This window comes from Anabrus simplex, chromosome 1 (assembly GCF_040414725.1).
Source record: "Anabrus simplex isolate iqAnaSimp1 chromosome 1, ASM4041472v1, whole genome shotgun sequence".
Classification (NCBI taxonomy): domain Eukaryota; kingdom Metazoa; phylum Arthropoda; class Insecta; order Orthoptera; family Tettigoniidae; genus Anabrus; species Anabrus simplex.
The window spans coordinates 1009717186-1009742374 of record NC_090265.1 but is presented as its reverse complement, the minus strand read 5'-3'; the positions used below and the strand labels follow the sequence as shown (position 1 = coordinate 1009742374).

The 25189-nt window shown below is 38.9% G+C and overlaps 1 protein-coding gene across 4 annotated transcripts in view; it reads left to right on the top strand.

Moving 5' to 3' along the window:
• The window catches only part of Zn72D (Zinc-finger protein 72D), a 166164-nt gene that overhangs the window by 119783 nt on the left and 21192 nt on the right, over nt 1–25189 (top strand). For 3 of the 4 annotated variants that reach the window (XM_067136935.2, XM_067136934.2, XM_067136933.2), the window contains exons 13-15: nt 4446–4602; nt 5704–5813; nt 7142–7237. In XM_067136935.2, the coding sequence (XP_066993036.2) occupies nt 4446–4602; nt 5704–5813; nt 7142–7237 (363 nt within the window). The remainder of the gene's footprint in view (nt 1–4445; nt 4603–5703; nt 5814–7141; nt 7238–25189) is intronic. The other variant, XM_067136936.2, reaches the window with a different exon arrangement.

The window sequence follows — 25189 nt, the reverse complement described above, 5'->3', positions numbered from 1 at the left end:
AGCAAGTTAGACCGCCATGCTGGCTTCAAACAATTACCGGTACACGACTTAAAAAATCTCGAAACTTTACATTCGGTTTTGACATGGAAACTTTGTCATTTTCCTCTGAAAACTTATTTCAGTTCAGAAACTTTGATCAATAAATTGCAACCAAACTCTTTGATAAAAGTAATACCCGTAATGCCAAGCCAAACAATTGACTCCAAGTGGTTTTTAATTCTCTTCTCTAATAAAATAAAGCACATTAGATACAAAAGCACCCAACATCATGGCGAAATCCCTTTTTTTAATCTTCCATTGTAATTTGGTCACCGGTATACTGTTCGTCCGTTCATGGAAGTCTTGTACCGCGTAAATTAGGCCTACATAGACTTTTAAAGGTTATATTGAACTCGAGAATATGGTTTCGAATGTAAGTACGATTCTCAATTCTCTAATGCATTTATTCAATTCTGCCAGTCACTAATCACAAAAAGTGGATTGCACTTTGGAAATGAAGATTTCACGACCTTGAACTCAGCTGGCAAGCACACTCGCTGTACGAGTCGGTACATGTGACGTTGCCAAATGAAACGACTGCAGTTTTTATAACATTTTAACACAAAAATGTGAAATTCCCAGTCTTATATTAAGACCAAAGCAGTAATAGGCAATTGCAAAACCTTCCATGGCTTTATGCGTGTAATGTTCAACATCTGTTCTCGTGTCGATAACATAAGCTTATATGATCATATTAAAACACTAAATTTGTGTTATTTAAGAATGAGCAGTTTAGATTCCTGCCTGAAAGCCATACAGTGCCCTGAGGGCAGTGCCGAAAACTGTTCGGCGATACACTCAAAAATAGTCAAAAATAAACATCTAACCCTGGACATAATGTAGACTTTTTGCAAGTACGAACCTTTAACGAAACTCGTTCACTCTTCAAGTACTGTTGTCGACGAAATGCACTCTTCCAGTTGTTGTGGACACTCGCTGCTCTATGATTTCTGAGGATTCTCTTAGCTATACCACCTGAATGCGATGCTAAGATGGTGCCTTATGAGTTCACCGCCGATCGTTTTTCCAATGCAGTACTTCCTGAAATAACCGCAATGACGGGACGTTTACACCAAGATCCGTAAGTATGCCGTAGCCGTACTTTCATGAGGTACGGTTTCTTGAAAAACGCGTGACTTTGTGGCATACTGAAATTGATTGCCATATGACCTTTGGTTCCTATTTGGGAAGGCAAATATTCCTTCATTTTACGCTTCTCAATCACAAAACTATGAAAACCTATTACTTTTTGGTTGAAATCATTCGGCATTTTTGTTTCATAACGTTCTTCGTCAAAGAGAGAATCAGTTTCTCTTCATATAATTAATGAAATCTCGGCTAACCTTCAAATCCGAGACACTGATTCCATGTGGAGCAGCTGTTTCTCGTCCTTTAAAATACAGCTTTTCGTGAGAAACCTCATCCATCGTTGTGTAACGAAATAGTATATTTAAGCAGATCTTGCTCTTTCAGAAACTTGCCACTTTTTGGTCGGCGAAATGCTTTGAGGGACTTGTTGGTCGCTTGAAATGCATTTCTCTGTTACCGCGGTAGCATACGTTGCATTTTGACGCTGAATATTCATGGCCCACTGCCCTATTTCCATAGGTTTTAGCGTAACATATCACTGCGAGTTTATATGATATAATTTTCCGAGAAACTATAATAATTACCAGCAGTGGAAAAGGTTTTTCTGCCTTCAAGTTCTTTTTTTTGACTCAAGTGCAAGTATTAATATTTGCGCTTCCTTATGTTTAGGAAGGCCTATTTTTCCACTGTTACAATTCTACTTAAGTCAGGCGTAGCTGCTATCCAGCAATTACCAGCAAGGTAGAGTTTGTGCCCAGAACTGCACAAGGAGCAATTGATCCCCAGTGGTGACCTTCGGTGTTTCATAACACAGTCATATATCGAGCACTGTAAAAGATCAGAGTATCATATTGCACACGGTGATCGCACGATGCATCTAACACAGCATGGGAACTGTTTGGATTAAAGGTACAGTAAAACTTCCTTTTTCAGGAGACCACAGGAAAAAGTGCGCAAGTGTGAAAAACTCATATATAATTCTGGCAATATGAAACAATATAAACACAAAAGAAATGCATATGGATACAAAAAATACAAAGGGAGGGAAACGTCACTTTACGGAATAAAGTAGTCCGTTGCTTTGGTTTTTTTGTTGGCCACGGCATGAACGGTATTCTCAAACCCTTACAATTCGGCCAGTATTTCCTCAGAAACGTTACGGCGTGTCACAAAACGTTTGACAGTCCATAGGGCATTGACAGCATCATTCAAGGTCACTGAAGTATACTGCAGCTCTATTCGTCACACGGCAAGAAATGATTTTATGTGGCTCTTAGTGGTGAATATGGAGATTACACACCTTCCTTGATACAAATATTACAAATATACTGATATGTACTACCATCTAATGGAAAGGGAAGAAGTACAATGGCTTATAAAAGTCTGCATGAGGGATGAAATATCATTCCTGGTACTTAGGGTGAGTTTACGGAGAATTGAAAAATCCTCCCTAAGCGCTGAAAGAGTTGTTTGAAGCCAGCCGCGCAGTCTAGCTGGCCTGCTTCTCGCCTGTAGGCACCAACCGATTCCCAGGCAGGTCAGGCATTTTTACCTGGATATGGAGGACTGGTTAAATCTTCGGTACTGTGGGGCTTGCCCACTCGAGCGCTTCACTCAGCCTATGTGATTATCTTAAATAAAGCTATCTATTCGTGAGAAGGCACCCCCAGTGTCAAGAGCCAGGATTAACGGCGGGGAGGATTAGTCACACTGACCATGCGTTGTCTTGTAATCTGAATGCCTTCGGGATTAGCAGTGCTTGCGTGGTGAGTGAAGGCCCGTTAGGGCTGTATTTTGACTTGGAAGTGTTCGTAATATTGTAATTATATGTATTTCATTTTTGTGTTGTTTAGCCAAATTGTGATTAGTTTTAGGTCATTCCTGGATTGTCTATTACAGCCCTTTTTCCATTCATCTCTCTCACTGCCATTTCAGTTTCTTTAATTGCAATTTCTTCAGCTAATTGCCTTTCCTGGTGATCCATTGAATGACTGTCATTAGTTCTCCTTCTGAAAATATTCTCTCCATCTATTTCATATTTCTTCTGGCTTGGTTAATATTATGCCGCCTTCATCCTTCACAAATCTGGTGTTTACTTGATATCTCTTTTTGTTTCTTTAGATACCATACAATAATTTCTTGCTGCCCTGCATATCATCTGTTAATTTGTGTGAATAAGGCCCAGCTTTTCCTCTTTTCTTCCTCCACTACTTTCTTGGCCAAATTCTTTGCCTGCACATATTCTACTTCAGTCTTAGATGTTTTCCATGCTTTCCATGCCATTTTCTTTTCCTTCGCTTTAATCTTTACCCCATCATTTCACCAGTTTGTCTTCGTCTTTCACATTGATGTTTTACCACATACCTTTTCTGCACATCCAACCAGTGCTTCCTTAAGCCTTTTCCATTCATCTTCAACATTCCCCATCTCTGTCCTGGGTACCTTCCATACTTCCATACTTTAATTCTTTTCTCTCTTCTTAATGGGGGTTTTTCAGTCTTTCCCATTTCCAATTTTCCTATCACCACTCTTATCATCTCCACCAAAGGCTTCTTCGGACATGGCTGTAACATATAAAAGGTTCTTCCGTTGTTCTTTCTCGATTATATGATCAATCATTGTCTTTGTTTGTCTCCCCAACCATACCTTGTAATCGTCTGACCTGTTCTTCCTTTCTAAACCAGGTGTTTCCATCGATCATTTGGATCCTCATGCAAAAATCCAACAACAATTTGCCTTCTAGATTTACATTTCCATATCCAAAGGGCCCTACATATTCTTCCTTTCCTTGTCTTTCCATTCCAACTTGTGCATTTAGATCTCCCATCCATAGCCATTCCTTATCTTATATCTGTCTTTTCACTTCCTCTAAAAATTCCTCTAGATGTTCATCTATGCAACCTCTTCATGTGGCATACAACTGAAATAATCTTTCATGCCATTTTCAAACTGGAGTCTCATCACCATCACCCTATCGCTGATGCATTTTGTAGATTCCACATATTCTTGGCCACTCCATTTTTTGCTTCAGGTCCTCCACTGTAATACAGCCTTCTTGGTCTCGCTCAGTCTAAATATGGCTATATCTTTTTCTTGCATGAAGTCAACCCATTCTTCTGTCTTTCCCGTCAGTGTTAGGACATTTACTGTCTCAATCCTGATGCAGGGCAATAATCATTCTCTGTAGAATAAGGAGCTGTATGTGTTGCACAGTTCATAAATTTTATCACTTGCATATGGTAATATTACTCTGCCTCCAAAGTATTTCTACTAGTGTTATATATCATTTATCCTGTCATGGTATGGTTATTTTTCAGGTGGTGTGTCCTGAGGAAACCTACAAGGTTCAACGTAAGGTAGACGAAGCAGCCATAATTGTGATGGGTGTGAAGGAACCTCACATCACTGTCACAATTACTCTTACATCTCCAGTGATGCGTGAGCAATTGCTGACACATCCTGAAACAAGTGGTGGTAAGATAGGAACTCAGCAGATCAGGTATCCTAGAACTAAACAAACCAGGGGCCGGTCGCGCATATGCTTTGCTTCTCTGAGGTCCTTAGCTTCTATAACATTGTTTAGAAGTAAGATCTTCTGGCAAAATTTTATATGTCCATTTCCTTATGAACTGATATTTTGTTCTTGTAATATTAGTAGATTATAAGTTTCGTATTTTCTTTGAAGGAATCATTGGCCCCTGGACAGACTACTGAAAGTACTGTTGAAGTGCTAGCCTGATGCATGTAACTCTAAATTAAGGAACAGGCTAGCATATTCCAGGCCAAGAAAAGGATAAAAAAATTGCTAAAGATTCTCCTGTATCTTAGTTGATAGGACCCTTTCATGTTGAGATTTACTTTTTCTGCTCTCTAGGTTGAGATAACCATTTGTTCATTGATATTTGTTCTTTTCATGAGCCTGTGTCTTACTGCTAAGGTTTCTAGGTGTCCTGTCGACTTAACAGCCACGGAGAAGGGGAATCTAGAAAGCTGAGGCAAACGGGAAGGATTTTTGACCATGCTGAAACATTTTCATAGTCAATAGGTTTGGGTCACAATTATTCCTAAAGACATAATTGCCTCCCAATGTTAGGTTCTAGTACTAGGTAAATCATACAAGGGACACACTACTTGCAATATTTCTTTTAGGTTAGTTGCCTGTAAATTTCATTTGTTTCCAATTCTAAAATAGGGCAGGCTCATGTTTAATTTATAGTTCTTACTGAAATGTTGTCATTCCCTTAAAGAATTGTAGTGTTTTAAGCTGGTTTAGATCTTTATGGAGTAGGAAGAAATGGACCATGATAATCATCCACCTGTTACGTGCTTTGTAGACACTTACAGAAGGGATCTATTAGCAATAATGTAACTCCTACTACTGTGCATGATATATCATCATTAATTACTTACCTGTTTATATTATATCATTATTTTAGAAATTATTGTGACCTATTCCTCTGACTTGAAAGTGTTTTTATTTTGTACTGCCATGGTAGTCTTATTCTGGCCATGGTCAAACACCCTTTGTAATTTTGTCTCATGGCTTCTTTTCCATCTTTCTTCCCCCGACCCTAGACTCAGTGTCTGTGAGTCAGGCGCAGGTGATGAAGGATCCACCAGACGTACTCGACAAGCAGAAATGTTTGGATGCCCTGGCAGCTTTGAGGCATGCCAAGTGGTTCCAGGTTTGAAGGAATTCCTCCTTACTGTTTAAAAATGAAAGAAAAAATAGAAATCAATACTTTTCAGCCTTGTGTTCACCAAAAGTGATGGGAGTACAGTATGACAAAGTGCTATAGTTTACTTTAAGCTTGGTTTTAAACATAGGCATAAATGTGAAAAATAGTCCTGACCTTTGCAAAAGAAAATTACTGTTAATGTTTCTTTTTTAACTCTGCAATGTTTGCATTTTTATCTCAAAATTGGAGGTTATACTGTACACTCATTATTTTTGACTATCATCCTAATTTAGTGTTTCTTAAACTTTAAAAATCCAAGATCAGAACTTGTTACTAATTTTAGAGTAAAATTGCACAGTAGTTCTTCATAGCAGTGAAACCTTATTAAGAAAATTTACCCTTGGTTAATTAAAGAACTTGTGCAAGATTGCAATGTTGACTTGTCCCAAATTACCACTTTTTTTTTTTTTTCCGAGGTCAAACATGTAAGAGTAGTATTTTACTGGAAAATGTTTTAAAATTAGTGTTACATTATTGTTTTAAGTGCAGAATTGAGCACACTTTTAATGTTGGAGGGCTGTTAAATTGGTCTAGCATTACAGTGTTACCTTGCATTATCAAATTGCTCCTTTCTAATATCAAAATCTGCAGTATTTCAGAAACTGTTGAAATTATCTAGCAATATAACACTATTCTTAAATGGGTTTCACTTGCTAATTTGTAATGTATGGTTTTTATGTTTCGATTTTACTCTATGTGCGTGTTAATTATTTTAGAATTTGTCTCTGGGATCACATGCTTAGGTCAACATATATTTCTTCTTAGAAATGTACTAGGTCTGGTTTTTTTTTTTCTTTTCCAAAATAACGAAATTACAGTATTTAATACATGAGGCTGGAAAGTTGGCATCAACTTCCGAAGTAACATCCTCTCTTCGGCTTCTCTTTGTTCCCAGGGCATTACTTATTTTAAAGGGTTCAGGGTTAATTTTATTAAAGGTTTGTGTTAGTGAAGTTCGTTCATACTTCAGATAGTGTGCATGTTAGACTCATTGCACAAACAATTGCTTCTTTTTTTCATACTGCAGTATTCTAAATTTATAGTACTTTTACCCCTCCCCCTTTGATATTTTCTGAGATGATTTTAACGTTAAAATCTGGGTTTACTGAGTGATTTTAGTGTGGAGTTGTGAGGTAGGGCTGTAATCAGTTTTCAGTTTAGCATGCACATAAAGATATTTTTCTCTTATTCAGGAACGAACAGCTTTTCTTAGAAATAAATTTTCTGTGTGTTATTAATTCTGCATTTAATGTATTACTGTTGTCTTAACCCAGGCCAGAGCAACTGGATTGCAGAGCTGTGTAATGGTCATCAGGATATTGAGGGATCTATGCCAACGTGTTCCTACATGGGCTCCATTACATAGCTGGGTATGTTTGCATCACTTGCATATGGTAGTTTTGCAGCACTGTTTCTTTAAATAGTGTTGCGATCAGGTTGTAACACATCAATAAGTATTAAAGGTGATAGTTATCTGCGCGTGCCGCCCTTTTTATTCTGATATTCCATTCCTGACCTCGTCTAATGACTGCAAATAGGCTGTGGATTTCCATTTTCAGAACCTTGATTGTCATAACGAACGGCACATACCTAATGGTTAATCAAAGAAAATGGACATCTGTATTACCAATTTTAATGTACTTTCTCAACTAATGTAAATATAAGAATATAAATAATTTATTAATCCCACGTCGTAACACCAAGAAAGAACTCGGATTATGTGCTTGCAAGTAGTTCACCTTTTTAATGGTTCAACTATATTCACTTAATTTTCAGTGGTTAAAACTTCAGGTTTTACCTTTGCTGCAAATTTCAAACATTTATCGGCTGGGTGGTTCCGCTGTTGACCCTTCGCAGGTCATATAAGAATTACCTGAGGTAAAGTAAAGGAGCAGATCCATTCTTTATGCTTGGCAGAGACCCTCAACCTGCTCCTGGAGGTATTCTGCTTATAGGGTATACGGGGAATCAAACTGAAGTTGTGTGAATGTCAGGTTAGCAACAATTTTCTGTGGTGCTAATTAGCTGGTGTGGATCTATTGTCATGAAGGCGAGCTTTATCACATCGTTTGTGCCCACAAGGCTAACAGCAGTGAGGTAGAAGAAACCATACAAACCTATCTTTCGTAAAGGGTCAACAGAAGCTTCGCTCTCTGCTCTGAGAATGTGAAAGATGTGAAACTTTCCTCACATACTTTCCTTGCTTTCCACTGATGTATTAAAAACTACATGTACCACCCCCTGTGGGTGTGGGACGCAGATGAATAAATCCACGGTATCCCCTGCCAATCGTAAGAGGTGACCAAGGAATGATAGACTTAGAACCATGAGACTACTTGTGATTAGTACCATTAACGTGAGGAACAACGTGGTCGTTACTTGCGATTTAGAACCACTCTGTGAGAAACACCATGGGCCTACATTACCTAGGAGCAGTACCATTGTGTAAGGAACACCAGAGGTGTAAGCATTGCCTGTGATTAGTACTATCATGTGTATCCCACCGAGGTGGAGGAGCGGGCGCTCAGCCGCACGGACTATTGTCTAGTGATAGAATATGCAGAGCACTGCACTTTAATGTGCTGGGTCCACTGTACTCAAGAGTGGGTTTGCGTTATGAGTAATACCACACTATATGAGGAACACCCTGGGTCTACATTGCCTATGATTATACTCTTATCTCAAATAAACTGGGAGATAAAGTAAACGCACAAAACTTGTAGGAAATGCGGTGGTACTGTCTATCGGTAACTAAAGTTAGGTTGAAGGAAGAATCCCACCTTTCAATACTCGTTCGTTTTTTACTGTTAGTCTATGTTATGAAACGTATTCCAGCTTGAAATCTAATTACATTGTTTGAAAAAAGTACACGTTTTGTTCCTAAAGTGGAACGTCTACAGCTAAAAGAACACAAATGGCATAAATGAAATAAACACGATAGTGATGAGATAGTGTTCCTTCATGTTGAGTTAAAACCTCAAGAAGTCAGTGTTGAGGTTTGAGATAAAAATCTGATGTAAGGGATGTTCTTTTCTTCAAAATGCTGGAGAAGTATGTACTTTAAATAAATATCTTGAGGATAGACTTTAAAATATTTTTAAAAATGTAAAATATGACAGGAGAAAACTCCTTAAGTTGAGGTTAAGTTTTTCTGTTATAAAGTTTTTTAAGACGTTGAAGGGGGCCTGTAACAAAAGGAATGAAAGTAGTTTTAGAAAAAGAAAAGAAAAAGCCTTGTAAATATACGGTGGGGAAGTGTGGAAGGAACCATCAAAATGCTTACCTCCCGGCCGTTACTGCTATGTTTACTTCTTCCCTTCAGTCATCAGCTGACTGAGTTTGTATGTGTATGGCTGTGAGAGGAGCATGAGGCGAATGTGGGGAAATGGAGGAGAAAGATGGGGAAATGCCGACGGGAGACGTGCGGTATGTTTCTCTGGATCCTTTTTGATGGCCTTCGTACATAAATGTAGATTGGAAGCCTCTTCTAACAGTATATATTGTCAGTTATTTAATTTACTGTATAATCTCGTATGCCACCCACCACCGAATAAGACCCGCACCCTTATTTTGAAAGAACATTATTTAAAAAGTTAAGTCAAAATTATTCCTCGATAATTCGTAATCTGTTAATTCAAAATCTAGCCTAATTCGTAGCAGCTCTCGTTCCCAGAGAGGTACGGCTTTGCATGTTATTTAAATCGTTTGATTTGAAATACAGATAATTCGTAATTTGGAGAACAATATTGGTCCCGACACCAAAATTCTGATTTTCAATTCGAAACTGTCTTTATATTTTAAAAAAAGAAGTATTTTACAGAGTAATTTAAATTTAAAATTACTCCGCGCCATGAAAGCACGCGTCTTCCGGAACACGAAGGGGTAACTTTGCGCACCTTCACCTACGTCGGCGTGTCTACAGTGTGCTTCATATCTGCTGTGTTCGAACGGAATTGTAATTATTTTGCATTCGGCATTTCTAGGAACGCCACAATATCACATAGCAGGCAGTGTGCAGAGAGGTGAAATCCGCGAACACTGGCGATACCAATGGTTGGCGAAAAAGCGTGGTATCATTTCGTTCGCACCAAGCAATACAGTGGAACCTCGATTCTCCGTGTTTGGAGGGACCCCGGGGAAAGAAAAAGAACGCACAACACGGGAAAACGGAAAATCCGGGAACGAATGAACCATCAACAATTTGGCCAAACATCGCAAAAATGAAATATGTGTACTTAACAATCTTACAAAGACCTCTAAACCAAACAAAACTATAGCGGCGATGGGCCTTCCGCCTACCAAGCGACTGCCCTCTGTCCCGAAGGCCTGCAAAATGCGAGGTGACGCATGGCCATTGTGACGAATCCTCTCCGCCGTTATTCTGGGCTCTCTAGACTGGGGCTGCCAACTCACCATTCAATAGCTCCTCAATTAAAGGTAATCGTAGAATGAATGAACCTGGAACCAGCCCTTATATCGAGGTAAAAGTGCCTGACTTGACCGCTGATCGAACCCAGGTCCTCCGGGTGAGAGGCATGCAAGTTAGTACGCATCTTAAAAATCTCGAAATTTTACATTCAGTTTTACTGGGGAGACTTCGTCATTTTTGCTCTGAAAACTCATATCAGTTCAGCAATTTTGATCAGCCAGGGCCAAATTGTTAGAAAAATCTAATACCCATAACGGTAAGCCAAACAGCAATCAACCACAAGTAGTTTTTAATTTTCTAATCTGATGAAATAAAGCACATTAGACACAAAAGCGCCGACCATGATGGTGAAATCCTCTTTTTTTTTTTTTTTTTTTTTTTTTTTTTTTTTTTTCTCTTCTTCCATTGTAATTTGATCACCGGTATACAGTTCGTTGTCAGTTTATGGAAATCTTGTACCGCGTAAATTAGGCCTACATTGGCTTTTCAAGTTATGTTGAACTCGAGAATATGGTTTTGAATTGTTTCGAATATAAGTATCGATCTCAAAGTTGTCAAACACATTAAATTCAATTCTGCCTTTCACTAATCACGAATTGGAAAGAGAAAAAATATCACTAACACTTCCGAAATTACGATTATTCGCGACCTTGAGCTCAAATGGAAGGCACGCTCGCTGTAGAAGCCTTTTCGAGTGCGAAATGATACAAAGTTTTAAATGTAACATGTGCAAATAAAACGACTGCGGTTTTTATAACATTTTAACACAAAAACGTGAAATTCCCATTCTTGTGAAAGGACGAAAACAGTAATAGGCAACCCCATATCCTCCCATGGTTTTAAGTATTTAAGGCGTTACATCTGTTCTAGTCTCGATAACATAATCGTGTACGATAATATTAAAATACGGCTGTAAATTTGTTACTTAAGGAGCCGTTTCGATTCCTGCCTGAAAGCCCAGTGACTGTAGTGCCCTGAGGGGAAATGCCGAAAACCTGTTAGGCGATACACTCGAAAATTTTTTTTAAAAAATCTAAACATCTAACCCTGTACATAATGTAGACGTTTCGGAAGTACGAACATTTGACGAAATTCGTTCCGTCTTCAAGTGGAGCTGTCAAAATGCGTTCTGTTTTACGTGATTTAATTAGGATGCTCGCGGGACCACGTAATTTGAACGAATAATACGAGAAAACGTAGTTTCCTGGAACGTATAATAGAGGTTCTACTGTATTGTCAATACCGATGAAACTGCGTTGTTTATTTGTTTTGTTTTTAAATGCTGAGGCCAAATGGACTTTTGGTTTTAAAGGAGAGAATTGCCAGCCGGGAAATGCTATGAAGTGCACACTGCACATGGAAGCGAGATTTCCTTCCCCTACCATAGGGAAGTTCGAAAAGCAACGACGTTACGGGCGTCGGGCACTTTCCATGCCAGTACAAGGCATCTAAAAATGCAGGAAGTACAGTAATACAAAAGATAAAGCCTTTGCACAGGGGAGCCAGCATAACTTTTCCTCGTCTGTGAATAGTGTTTTTAGTTTCATTGCGTGAGGTTATGTTTGTCATTGTTTTGTAATGAATAATGTAAATGCACCTTGTTGGATAAATTTCTGAAATAGTGTTTTCCATGGCATTTGAAAAGTTTAAACTGAGAATCAAGGAGATTGCATGCATTAATGGGTCTTAGAAGTGCCATGGCGGGAAATCGTACTATTGTCGCGGCCACCAAATTAGGCGGGTGAGGAAAATTGCGCTGTCGTCAGATATGGGAACGGCGAAGCGACAGATGGTCGAGAGTCGCTTACCCCCCCCCCCGGGCATGGATTGGCAACGCTGACCGTGCAGTGCTGTCAAACTGAAGCCTATCCGCTCCAGGCACCTTGCCAGAGTCATTCCATGTCAAGCAGCTGTTGAGCTCACATCGTAAGTGCAGTTAACCTATTCTTTAACCCTTTTGGCACTCAGCCTATATACAGGAGTTTGCTCGAAGACACTCAGACTAATTTCTGTCATTTTCCAAACCGACTTACAAAAAATCAACACATAAAGAGTTTAACACACATTAAAATAAAATAAATCACACTAATAGAGGAAACTATGAGCATTTCAGAAATGAACATACCTAGAACGTATTGTTATTGGTAAAGCCAGAAACAATTATTAAATTTTGAAAATAAATTTTAAAAAATATTTTTGATTTTCAATGTCTGAAAAGTCAGACATTATTGCGTATTCCTTCTTTATTCTTAGACGTGAAAGAAAGAACCTTTATTTCTGATTAATTTGATATCAATATGATGTGTGTGCTGCAATTCATTCATGAAGCATGGCACATAGTTATTCACTGTACATGTAACGGTCATCGATGTCATGTCCTCGCGGTCCGATGCACGGTGAGCAGCTGTGACTGTGTCATTTCCCACATAATGCGAATCGCTTTTGGCAAAAGGAGGTCATTATTACTGTCTAAATCATCTTAAAATTCAAGGATATCGGCTTCATTCGGCCTTGAATATGGCCTAGCCATTACGATAAAAAGATGACGCAAGCACGTGCAACAACGGAGTTATGAAATGGAGTAAAATTATAGTTTGCGAAGTACAGCGAACACACGATATACCAAAGAAAGAAATATACTCTTAACTAAACTCATATCAAGATCAAATTGTTGTATTCATAAGCCAACCAAAACAGATCCACGCAATTAACAACTTCAAATTACCACAACATAAACATTCACGGTCAGCAGATTTCATTTGTCGAAAATAAAAATATTTTGTAGGACTGGTGGATATATCTGTAGAGTAAAACGCAAATTCAACGTTTTAAGGTACCGTCACGATTAACTGTTACGATTTAACAGCCACGGTTATGACGAAAATGCCTAAATAGGACAGAGCCGATGTATCGGCGCCGTGAGTGTTTTCGCCATAACCTCTCGCGCCGATAGATCGGCGCGCTGAGTGCGAAAGGGTTAAAGTAGTTCTTTTTCTATATTACTCGGTACAATATACAGTATTCAAATATTTAAAGTTATAATGTATTAAAACTGATACGGATTAATATGTAATCCGAAAGTATTTACGGGGTCCTGCAGCCTGTGCTGGTGCGCGCGCCCCGAACTGCCTCAGCTTTCGACATTTACATGATCGCGTTCCGGGCCATTTTCCGGGAAAATTACAAGGCTCCCAGAAATATGTTTCAGATAAACAATATATGTCAGGCGATTTTTTTTCATTTTTCCCGCAGACAAAATTTTATTGGCTGAAGAAATAAAAACTTGGCCGCTCCACGATTCTACGGATTTAAACTTATTCTTTCAAGATTTTATTTTTCAGAATTATTTAAAGTGGTTTGTATGGAAAATAGTTATACCACTGGAATCAGCAGTCTTTTTCTGAAGCTTGTAGTATAATTTGTATCGAAACATTGTATGAAGTAACATCAGGAGCTTGAGAGAACAACTTGCCTCGCGCTCCGAAATGATGTGTTCAGTTAGACATTTCTTCGCCAGTTGCTACATAACCTTGGCAACAGCGTAATTTCTCTGACCCGCCTAATTTCGTGGCCGCGACATTAGTATAGTCGCTGTACTGTTGTAATGTGGACGGAAGTGGGAGACTTTCTCCCCTCGGCATAGGAAAGTGCGATAAGCCGCGATGTTTTAGGGGCATCGGGTACATTCTGTTCAGGCACACGGCATCTAAAATGTATGCAGTACAGTAATCCAATGAATAAAGCACTTGCACAGGTGAGCCAGTATAGATTTCTCTTAGTCTTTGAATCATGTTTTCTTTCTTTTGATTTCATTGCATGAGGTTATGTTGGTGAGTTATCCAAGTGCATTGTTTGAATACTGTAAATGCACCTTGTTGGATACATTTTGGAAATTGTTTTTTCCATGACATTTGAGAGTTTTTGAATCAAGGTTAATTGCATGCAGTAACGGGTCTTGGAAAATATGTTGTTGTGCCGCAAGGGTTGGCATTTCCGACGTACATGTTGGCGATGAATTCGAAGTGATTTTTGCGTCCCAACGACTTTGAAGTAACGAGGTTTTACTGTACAATCTTTACTAACACACATCAAATGATTAGAAAATACAAAAGAAAGTAAACAAACATTTCCAGAACGATATCCAGAGAGTTCCTTTGCGATCTCTTCTGCCTTTGGCTGACACCATATCCCAATTCCTGCCTTTCTGTCACATATTTATAAAGGTTTTTAAAAATTTCTGGTATCTGTACACTTAGTCAATGAAAAGCTCTCGCTACATGTTCTATAACACATTTTTTTTCTTTCTCCAGTTGCGAATACACGACTCATCAATATCGTATTTCCTACCGGCGGCAAATTTCCAATATTTTCGGCTTCCCGAACTACTTTAAGTATCTCACTTGCAGTAAAAGATCGAAAACGTTTTGTGGAATTCATATCGATACTCCGAGAATGTGCGTGAGATTGACGCCAAGTGCGGAAGTAGCATATGCTGAGAGCGGAGAGAGCATTGTCGCCAAGCCGCGCCAGCGTTGATGCTCGATTTACATGCACTCGGAAAGATAAATTTTGCCGAAAATTTTAAATAAGACCCGCGCCCAATTTTGGAAGCGATAATTGCGAAAAAAACAGTGCGGGTGGTATTCGATATTATACGGTATATTCTGACTAGTGTTTTGTTTTTGATCAACCTCAATATAAATGTTTGGGAAAATATTAATCAATTTACTCTGATTTAAAGTTCGCATAATGGTTGTCTCTGTTGTGGTAAAACTGATTATATTCGGTCGTGTAAGCTCATGGCTGAATATCTCTGGCATTTTTCGGCTTTTACATGTTCCTGGTCTCTCGCTAGGAAATTTCGTCCTCTTTGTCCAACATGAGAATTGGCAGTCTACACATTTGAGTTTATATATCCTCGAATTTAAAAATCTATTATTACTTGCAACACTATGGTGATTAAATGTTAGACGTTGGTTATTATTACTGGTACGAAAGGTTATGTTGAAACTGTCTCTTACAGATTTGTAATTTGATAAATATTTCTATTATAGGTGTAGGTGGCAAAGTGCTCTTTTCATGCTTTTTTTTTTTTTAGCGGCTTTTGAGGTTTAATTTTTTTAATCTACAGGTGTCTGAGAAGTCCTCATACCCCTAGTTTCATATTATTTTGTTATATTATGGCATGGATAATTGAGTTTCTATAATTGGGGAATTCAATAGTTGTTTTATTGGTATTGGTATCCCTGCTGCTAGCATTGTTGTCGGTCTCATTTCAGTTAACTCATGGCGGACGTGAGCGGACACAGCTACACTGTTGAGGAGAGATTAGTGGCGTGTGTGTGCGTATACGAACGAGCACATACGGGGCAAACAATGACAGTGATAATGAGTGCATTTGAGTTATCTTTAGCAAACCCCCACCTCGTAAAGCTACTCTGCTTGATTGGGAGAAACGTGCGTTTGCTTCAGACAGTGTCAAAGACAGGCTGCGTAGTGGACGTAAGAAGACGCGGGAAGAAACGTGTGCCGCTGTCGCTCAATCAATTGAGCAGACTCCATTTCAGTCCATTCGCAAATGAGCAGCTGAACTGCGGTCAACAATGCACGGCCACATTAAGAGAGATTTGAAAACGAAAGGATTTAGGCCGATGCATGTGAATGAATTTTTACAATGACATGGAGCAACAAGTTGCAGTCTGCCGTGCTTTGTTGGCACAATTCCCAACTGCCGTGTCTCGCTCAAGAGTGTTATTTTCTGATGAATGTGCGATGGAGGAATGTGGTTTTCTGCTCTAAGGAAAATGTTCATTATGTGGAAGAGTTGGAAAGGAACCCTCCTCATGTTATGGTATGGGCCGGGATATCATCACGTCACTGGTGCGGACCGCATTTTTATTTTTATGGGAACGAGAATGGAAAATCTTATTTCCATATGTTACAGTCTTGGTTAATACCTCAGCTTCAAGACAAGGGAATCATGGGTCATGTGTGCTTACAGCAGGATGGGGCTCCAGCACATTTTGCTATTCAGGTGCGCGAGTTCCTTGATGAACAATTTCAAGGCTGCTGAATTGGCCGTGGCTCGCCAACATCTCCAGCCCCGTTGAAATGGCCACCACGAAGCCCGGACCTTACCACGCCAGACAACTCATTATGGGAATTAATCAAGTCCCATGTGGCTCGTCAGTACATGACTAATGAAGAATTGCGCCAAAGTGTGGATTAAGCCTTTCATTCCATAAATCCTGAGATGCTCTGCAAGGTGTCCTTGAGGACTTGAGGAGACGGATAGAACTGTGTAAGGCATGATGGTGCACATACAGATTCCCTGGATTCATAGTTTTTATATGTAAGTACTCCACTGTAATATGAAATGTATGAAACTAGGGGTACGGGGACTTCTCATACATCCTGTATCAATGTAGTTTGTTTTTTTGTATAACTGTTACTTGTTGACATTTTGTAAATAAGGGTAATTTCTTTCTGAAAATAGTTTTTAGACAAGGGGATATTATAGGCTCTATTCAACATGTGTAGAAAAGAATACACTGTGCTTTAGGATGATATGAATCATTCTCTATAGTATTTTTACTTTGAGTTGGTTTTCTGAAAATCGAAAAGGATAGATTTTCTTTTCGATCGATAGTTGGATCCAGTAAATTGTTTTATTATTCTCAGTTTCTAATGTAAATTTTAATTGGCATTACAGTGGAACCGCGATTCTGTTTTTCGAGGGACCATGAAAATAAAATGTACAACACGGGAAAATGGAAAATCCGGAAATGAAGAAAACTATCAACAATTTGACTTAACTTCACAAACCAAGCTGCAGCCCCAATGGGACTTTGCCTGCCAAGCAACCGCTCCTCAGCCCGAAGGCCTGCAGATTAGGAGATGACACTTGGTCAGTGCGACGAATCCTCTCGGCCGATATTCCTTGCTCTCTAGATCGGGGTCGCCATCTCACCATTAGATAGCTCCTCAATTAAAGGTAATCACGAAGGCTGAGTGGACCTGTAACCAGACTTATATCCAGATAAAACTGCCTGACCATCGGAATTGAACGCGGGCCCTCTGGATGAGAGGCAAACACAGGCATGTTATACCCCGAAACCGCATTTAATTACCGGTGCAAGAGTTCAAAATCTTGATACTTTATATTCAATTTTACAGGGCAATCTTCGTCAGTTTCCCGTGAAAACTTTTCGATTCAGCAACTTTGACTAGCCAAACGACAATCGACCACAAGTAGTTTTTAATTCTCATCTAATAAAATAAAGCACATTAGATACAAAAGCGCCCAACATGATGGCGAAATCCCTTCTTTTCTTAACCCCTCAGCGCCGACCTCTAGACATGGTATAGACTCTCTCTTCCTCCTTAGCCGCCGACCTCCATACGGGGTATAGACCCATACATGGTTTTGGACTTACGGCTATATCACGAAGAGTTTTGTTGTTATGGATATGCAAATATTTTTCTTTCCAAGAAGACAATTTCGGGTTTATCAGTGTTGTATATAAGAATTGAAAATCGTTAAAGTGTAGTTGCTTTTGCAAGGATAAGTATTTGTCAATTAAGTCTGAGCACCAATCTCGCCTTTTTAATAGTCCATTTGCTTCATTCTTTCCCACAGAATAAAATAATGATGATCTGAGAAGTTTGTCTTTTCATGTGATGTTCTTTGCTCTAATTTTGCATTGAGTGCTGTTTATTATATTTGTCTTTATTTCTCAGCTTGTAATATTTTCGTAACTCTCCACTAGCGCTCTGTGTAGGCATCAGTTAGTGCTGCTTTCTGTCACACGGTACGAGAACCAGTTGTGCATGATATATATCTCGTTTGAAAGACGATGTATCGACCTTTTAATCTGAAATATGTATCGATTTGGTTTGTTTCATCATAAATGTTATTTCCGTCATTCCGTTTCGGTCTCGCTGCAGCTTCATCAGTTTGTGAGAGGCGCCGCGCTCAATGGCTAGCTCCTGCCGACAGTAACGTGCTCTCGTTCCCGGAAACATGAGATACAGTATTTCATGTTATTTCAATTGTTTAATTCGAAATACGGATAATTCGTAATTCGAAGTACAATGTCGGCCCCATTACCGAAATTCAGACTTTAAATTCGAAACTGCCTTTACATTTTAAAACAATAGTATGTTACAGGGTAATTTCAACTCTAAATTTATCCGCTCCGCTTCATAATAGAATGCGCTTTCCGGAACGTGGAGGGGTAGCTTTCCGCATTTCCACTCACTTCGGTGGGTCTACAGTGCGCGTCGTGATTGCTAAGTTGAATGAAGTCGGAATTCTTTTGTATTCAACCTTTTAAGGAAAGTCATAATATCATGCATCAGGCAGTGTGCGGGAAAACAGAATCCGCGAACACTGGCGATGCAGACAGTTGTTGAAAAAACGTGGCTTGTATAATAAATTCGTAGGCACCGAACAATATTGTCATTGCCGGTAAAACTGCATTGCTTTATTTTAATGCGATTCCAAATGGTCTTATGGTTTTAAAGGAGAAATTGCCAGCTGGGAAATCGTACAAGGGTGAGGGATGGGGGTCATAGTAGCGCGTTCCAATGCACATGAGAGCGAGATACTTTACCCCCTCGTCATAGGAAAGTTCGATAACCTACAATGTTTTAAGGGCGTCGGGCACTTTCCATGCCAGTACAAAGCATCTAAAAATGCAAACAGTACAGAAATCCAAAAGGAGAATGCATTTGCACAGGGGAACCGGCATAATTTATTCTCGTCTTTGAATTGTGCGATTTTTTTCTTCTTTTGTTGCGTGAGGTTATGTTTGTCAGTGATTTATCCAAGTGCATTATTTGAACATTGTAAATGCACATTGTTGGATACATTTCGGAAATAGTTTTTTCCGTGGCATTTGAAAGGTTTAAACTGTGAATCGAGGTGATTGCATGTATTAATGGGTCTTAGAATACTTTGTGACGCTGTGAGCTTGCATCCGGGAGATAGTAGGTTCGAATCCCACTATCAGCAGCCCTGAAAATGGTTTTCCGTGGTTTCCCATTTTCACACCAGTCAAATGCTGGGGCTGTACCTTAATTAAGGCCACGGCCGCTTCCTTCCAACTCCTAGGCCTTTCCTATCCCATCGTCGCCATAAGACCTATCTGTGTCGGTGCGACGTAAAGCCCCTAGCAAAAAAAAAAAAAAACAACTTTGTGACGCGGCAAGTGTTTACATTTCTGAAGTACGAGAGGAGTGCCATGGCGGGAAATCGTACAAGGATAGAGTCATAGGAAAGTTCGATTTTAAGGGCATCGGGTACTTTCTGTGTACATACAAGGCATCTAAAATGCATACAGTATAGTAATTCAATTAATAAAGCACTTGCACATGGGAGCCAGCATAGATTTCTCCTCATCTTTGAATCTTGCTTTTTTTTTTTTTTTCTTTCTTTCGTTGCGTGAGGTTATGTTTACCAGTGAGATATCAGAGTGTATTATTTGAATACTGTAAGTGCACCTTCTTGGATACATTTTGGAAATAGTTCTTTTTTCATGGCATTTGAAAGGTATAAACTGTGAATCAAGGTTAATTACATGTAGTAACGGGCCTTAGAATATTTAGTAACGCGGCAAGGGTTGGCACTTGTGAATTGCAAATTGACGGTTAATTCGAAATCACGTAATTCGAAGTCCGATTTTTTTTTTAGTCATAACGACTTTGAATTAACGTAGTTTTACTGTATCTGCATTTACATAGTTCTACCATAAGGAATTCCAAATTTTGTGAAATTTGGGCTACTCTTATACTAGTAGTAACGCTTTAAGTGAATCTGTATTTCAGTCGCACGTGGTTGAAATCTCATCTGGCTGTGGGGTAGGAAGCTATTTAAATGGCTGCGATGCTGAGGGGTTAATATTTCGTTGTATTTTGGTTTCCGGTATACTGTTCGTAGGCTTTTTCTGGAAATCTTGTACTGCGTAAATTGGGCCTACAATGACTTTTAAAGGTTATGTTGAACTCGAAAACATGGTTTTGAATAAGTTCTTGAATGCATTATATTCAATTCTGCCCGTCACTAATCCAATCATATTGGAAAGATAAAAGAAATATCGTCAAAACTTCAGAAATTACGGTTATTCGTGACCTTGTGGTCATCTGGAAAGCACGCTTGCTGCACATGTTGGTACGAGTTGGAAATGATACAAACCGTTTAAATGTAACGTGCGCAACTAAACCGACTGCGGTTTTTGGTATTTTAACACAAAAACATAAAATTCTTACATTAGGACCTAAACAGTAATGGGCAATCCTAAGACATTCTATGGCTTTCTTTTTTAATGTAAAGTGCAACAATAGTTCTGGTCTTGCTAACGTAATCCTGTACCGGTACAACAATATTAAAATACTATTTTTGTGTTAAGAAGGAGCCGTTTTGGTTCCTGCCTGAAAGCCCAGTTACTCTACAGTGCCCTGAGGAAAGTGCCAAAAACCTGTTTGGCAGTGCGATCGAAAAAATGTATAAATATAAACATCTAACCCTGGACATAATGTAGACTTTTCATGAGTGTGAACGTTTGACGAAACTCCTTCAATCAAAATGCGCCATGTATCCTTACAATTGTTTTGGCCACTCTCTCTGCTTCATGATTTTCTGAGATTCTCTAAACAGTGCCACCTGAATGTGATGCTAAGTTGGTCCCGTATGCAACTTCGCCGGTGATTGCTTTTCCAGTCCCGGTACAGTTCTTGCTCTAATTATCGCAATGACGGGGCGTTAACGCCAAGATCCATAAGTATGCCATAGCCATCCTTTCGCGAGATATCGTTTATTAAAAAACGATTGATCGAGGATTTAGCGTTGATGGGACTGGAATTTCTGGATGGTTGACCCGGGAAATAGTTTCTTCGAGGAACGGATAGTGCGGGATTTTTACATTGTGATTTAGTTACAATGCTCACAGGACCACGTAATTTGAACGTATATTACGAGAAAACGTAATTTCCGGGAACAGATAATCAAGGTTCCACTGTACTGTACTATTGATTTGTTCATCTACAATTACAAAAAATGTCATCAAACCTTAGTCACACAATATCTTTTTCATCGTTTAGAATTGGTGTGTTTCTCTAAATAATCCAGCTAAGATGCCCGATGCCACGGCTCCTGTCCAGAGACCTTTTTGTTGAGGGGTGAATTCCAAAAGTAGCATGAATTTAATTTCATGGTTACTAAGTTTGTGTGTCTAAGTTGTTCTTGATTGTCAAGGGTCTCTTTTTTTCGATGCTGGAATACATATTGGTAACGTCAAATGAATTCAAGTTGGAAGATGGTTTCAATTTTATGTTCATACTATTTTTGCAAATTTCAATTTTATTGCTGTTCAACTTGGTGTTTTTTAAGAAACTGTGAATAAATTTAGAGGTTTTATAAGTAGGACTACTCTCGAATTTAATAATCGCTCTTAAGGGTGTATCAGGTTTGTGTATTTTGGGTAAAGCTCTTGCTAAAGGTAGACTTGAGTTCATACTAATTAAACTTGAAATTTCATTTACATTAAGGATGAAATTAATGTTCTTGAGTAGCTGTTTCTTTTTTTTTTTTTTTTTTTTTTAATAGTGTTGGTAGGGTATTTTTTAATTTTAGTAAAGGTGTTACTTTAAAAGAATGCTTCAGTTTTATTGTTATTTTTTTTCCCCTAGGCGTTTCCTTGTTCATGACCGACACATTACGTTGATTGCCCCCATCCCTCTGCTGCATGCATTGTGTACTGGAAGTAGGCAAATTGCGTTATCAATAATAGAATAGGCAATAAAGTATGTTTCCGGTTGTTAATTTTGAATAGCTACCCTTTCTTCTGTGACAACACATACTGTAATATCAGTTGAATGTTAGATAATTTTATACAATATAGAATCAGAAAAAATGTATGAAGTAGTGTCCAATGAAGTCATGTCTACAGTGCAGATTGCCAGTCTTTGTGCTTGTACATATTTACCTTACGGTTGTGGACTTGTGTACCGGAAAGTCGCCATTAAGTTGCTCCCAAAAGAAGAAAAAGCATTCTTGATATCACATTTTATCGCTAATTCAAAATCGCTAAAAAATACACTCGTACGGGTCATATAAGATGAAGGCACATACACTGACAAAGTTTTGACGTATTTCGCATTAATCGCAAATGCTAAAAATCGCAAACTGTATCCATAGGGCATAGACAGCATGAAGTCCACTGAAGTATGCTGCAGCTCTTCGACATCGTCCTCGTTATTACAGTTCTCGCTCACACCCCTTTCTGCATCTTCAGCTATCTTGGAGATTGTTTGGCTTCTGCAGTGACGAGGTTTGTATCAACATTTACGTAATCCTTGAGTGATGACTCCTCAAAATTTCCTTCATTCACAGTCATCAGGAACTGCCTGGTCAGTACAGTGCAATACCTCATTATGGAACACACATTAAATAAATAAATAAATAATATTAATAATAATAATAATCATATGGCCTCTGCTGCCGTGTGCAGACATTTCAATTTGACGCCATCTGGCTGTCTGCTCGTCAATTTCGACGTTCTGTTTTACTCTAGGCTCACTAGATGGCAGACCGAATAAACCGAAACTCTCTTGGGCGACTGTGGCTAAGATTTAATGAAGTTTGTCAGGTAAACACCAAATGTGCCATCAGAGATCTTTTACATGCCGACATCGTACGACATGGAGTGTCAAATGGACTTCTTTCCGCCCTTCAAAAAGCCGACTACCTCTGCCGGGTTTGAACCTGCTATCTTGGGATCCGGAGACTGACACTCTACCACTGATCCACAGAGAAAGCTATTGAACACACATTGATATGAAAATACACGATACGAGAATATAATAGCCTTCTCTTTTGCAGCTTCTAGTTAAAATCACTTAAGTGTAACTGTCCACAAACAATCTCCAATTAAGAATTCAAACATGAATAAACATTCATGTTGTGTCATGATCCTCATCGTAAAAATGTCATCCGAAAGTTTGTGTGTATTGTTTTTTAAATTTCTAATGGTGCTGTGAGACTATTATGAGAACTTCCAAACATGCTTGAATACCTCTTTGTTCTTTTGAGTGGTGGTTGTGTTCCAGTTTGTCCTTGCTTCTTGACGTAATCATTGTGAAGGCGTATCCAAATGGAAAAAAATACAGCTCATTATGAAAGATTAGCCGGCCACGTATTTTTTACGTGTTTGTTTTTTTTTCCGCCGTGCCATTTTTGTCCTTTGAATCCGTTATATGTCCGGGCATAAAGTTAAAAAAGACTTGTTTTGTCTGCATTGAAAATGTCCTCAGGAGCGAATAGAGATATTGGTTCTTTCGAACAGTTTTCTTTCCAATCTTGCAGAGTCTCTGCCTTGGCATTTCTGCTTTTTCCACACACATTGTTACTGCCTATACTGTATCTAACCTTAAATGAAATTTGTGTAGCCGTCCTGACAAAAGCACTAAAATCTCCACCAAGTCTGTTAGCTAGTTCACTTGCCTTGTTTTCATGAAGCATTGGTCCGCCGACTGGAGCGTCTTCTGCCCTATGTTGCCTGAACCACTGCAATAAATAATCTTGCAGGTATTCATATTTTCCTCCCACTTATTTGTCATAACACCTTACATGCGCTTCCTTCAATATCCACAGCCTTAGGTACAATTGTATTTAAGGTGGCTGGAGCAGTCCTCAATTTCTTAGCAACTTCAATTATTTTCCTGTTGCCACTTTCCTTTAATACATATTTTTACAGTATTTGTAATGCTCATTCTTTCTTTCATCCGTGTTCACTATTCACGGGTAATATCTGTCGCCACAGTTGCGTGTTTACGGAAAAAGCCCTTGAGTTCCTGAACTTCACAGGTTGTGTTCATCTTCGGGGAGAGGGCAGTTAGGCTCAGGAATGTTTAGTTTGGTTGCCGGTTAGCAGCGAGATTGCTGAATAACATTGTCTTGCATTTTGCTTTCCATTCAGAAGTTAGAAATTGATTTTGTGATGTGGTACAGTGAAGTGTAGTAACTATTTGTCGTTTGATACTGTTAACCTTATCTGGATTAGGAACATGTCAACATCCTATTGCATTACGAATTTTCGCTATTTCCCCTCGCCAAGAGTACGATCAAATTTTTACCATCCCTAAAAATGTTATTTGTCATCCCTTGTGAAAGAAACGTGATTTACAACTCTGGTAAGAGCCGTCGCCACAGTTGCGTGATGATGGAAAAAGTGAGCCTATTTGTGCTTGTTTTTCGCATTCCATTCAGAAGTTTGAAATTGATTTTGTGATGTGGTACAGTGAAGTTTCGTGGTATGATACGATAGCCTATATCTCGATTAGGAACATAGTCGTGTGAAATTGACTATCGTGGTTCATATTTGTCTTGTGATAGCCTGGTTATGGATATGGAAAAAGTGAAATTCCTTACCAATGAAGATGAAATTAAAATCTTTCAGGAAGTGGACTGGCATCCACATCCTTAAGCGTGCAGAGGTCGCGAATGTTGAACTTGCACCCTCGAGTTTCGACTCGGATCATTCGTCTTGGTTGAAGGTTTTAAAAATGGCGGTCAGTCCTTCCTTACTGATTCCTGTCGGTCGTACTTGGTTATGTCTTTTCCCTAGCAGGATACTTATTCCGTATGGCTTTTTAATAAGCATTGTATTCATAAAAGAGGTTCATTGGCTGGAGGGAAGCTATTTATGCAAGTCCAATTTCGATCAATAATAATAATAATAATGAGGCAGTGTAACCTCCAAATCATTGTCTAAGAGTGTGACCAGAAAATGTTTAATAACCCACTGCTCTGAAATAAAAAGGCTTCTAATAAAATTTGTTGTGGAAAGTGTGAACTGCAATAACACTTGGAGACTTTTGAATTGCGATCACAATA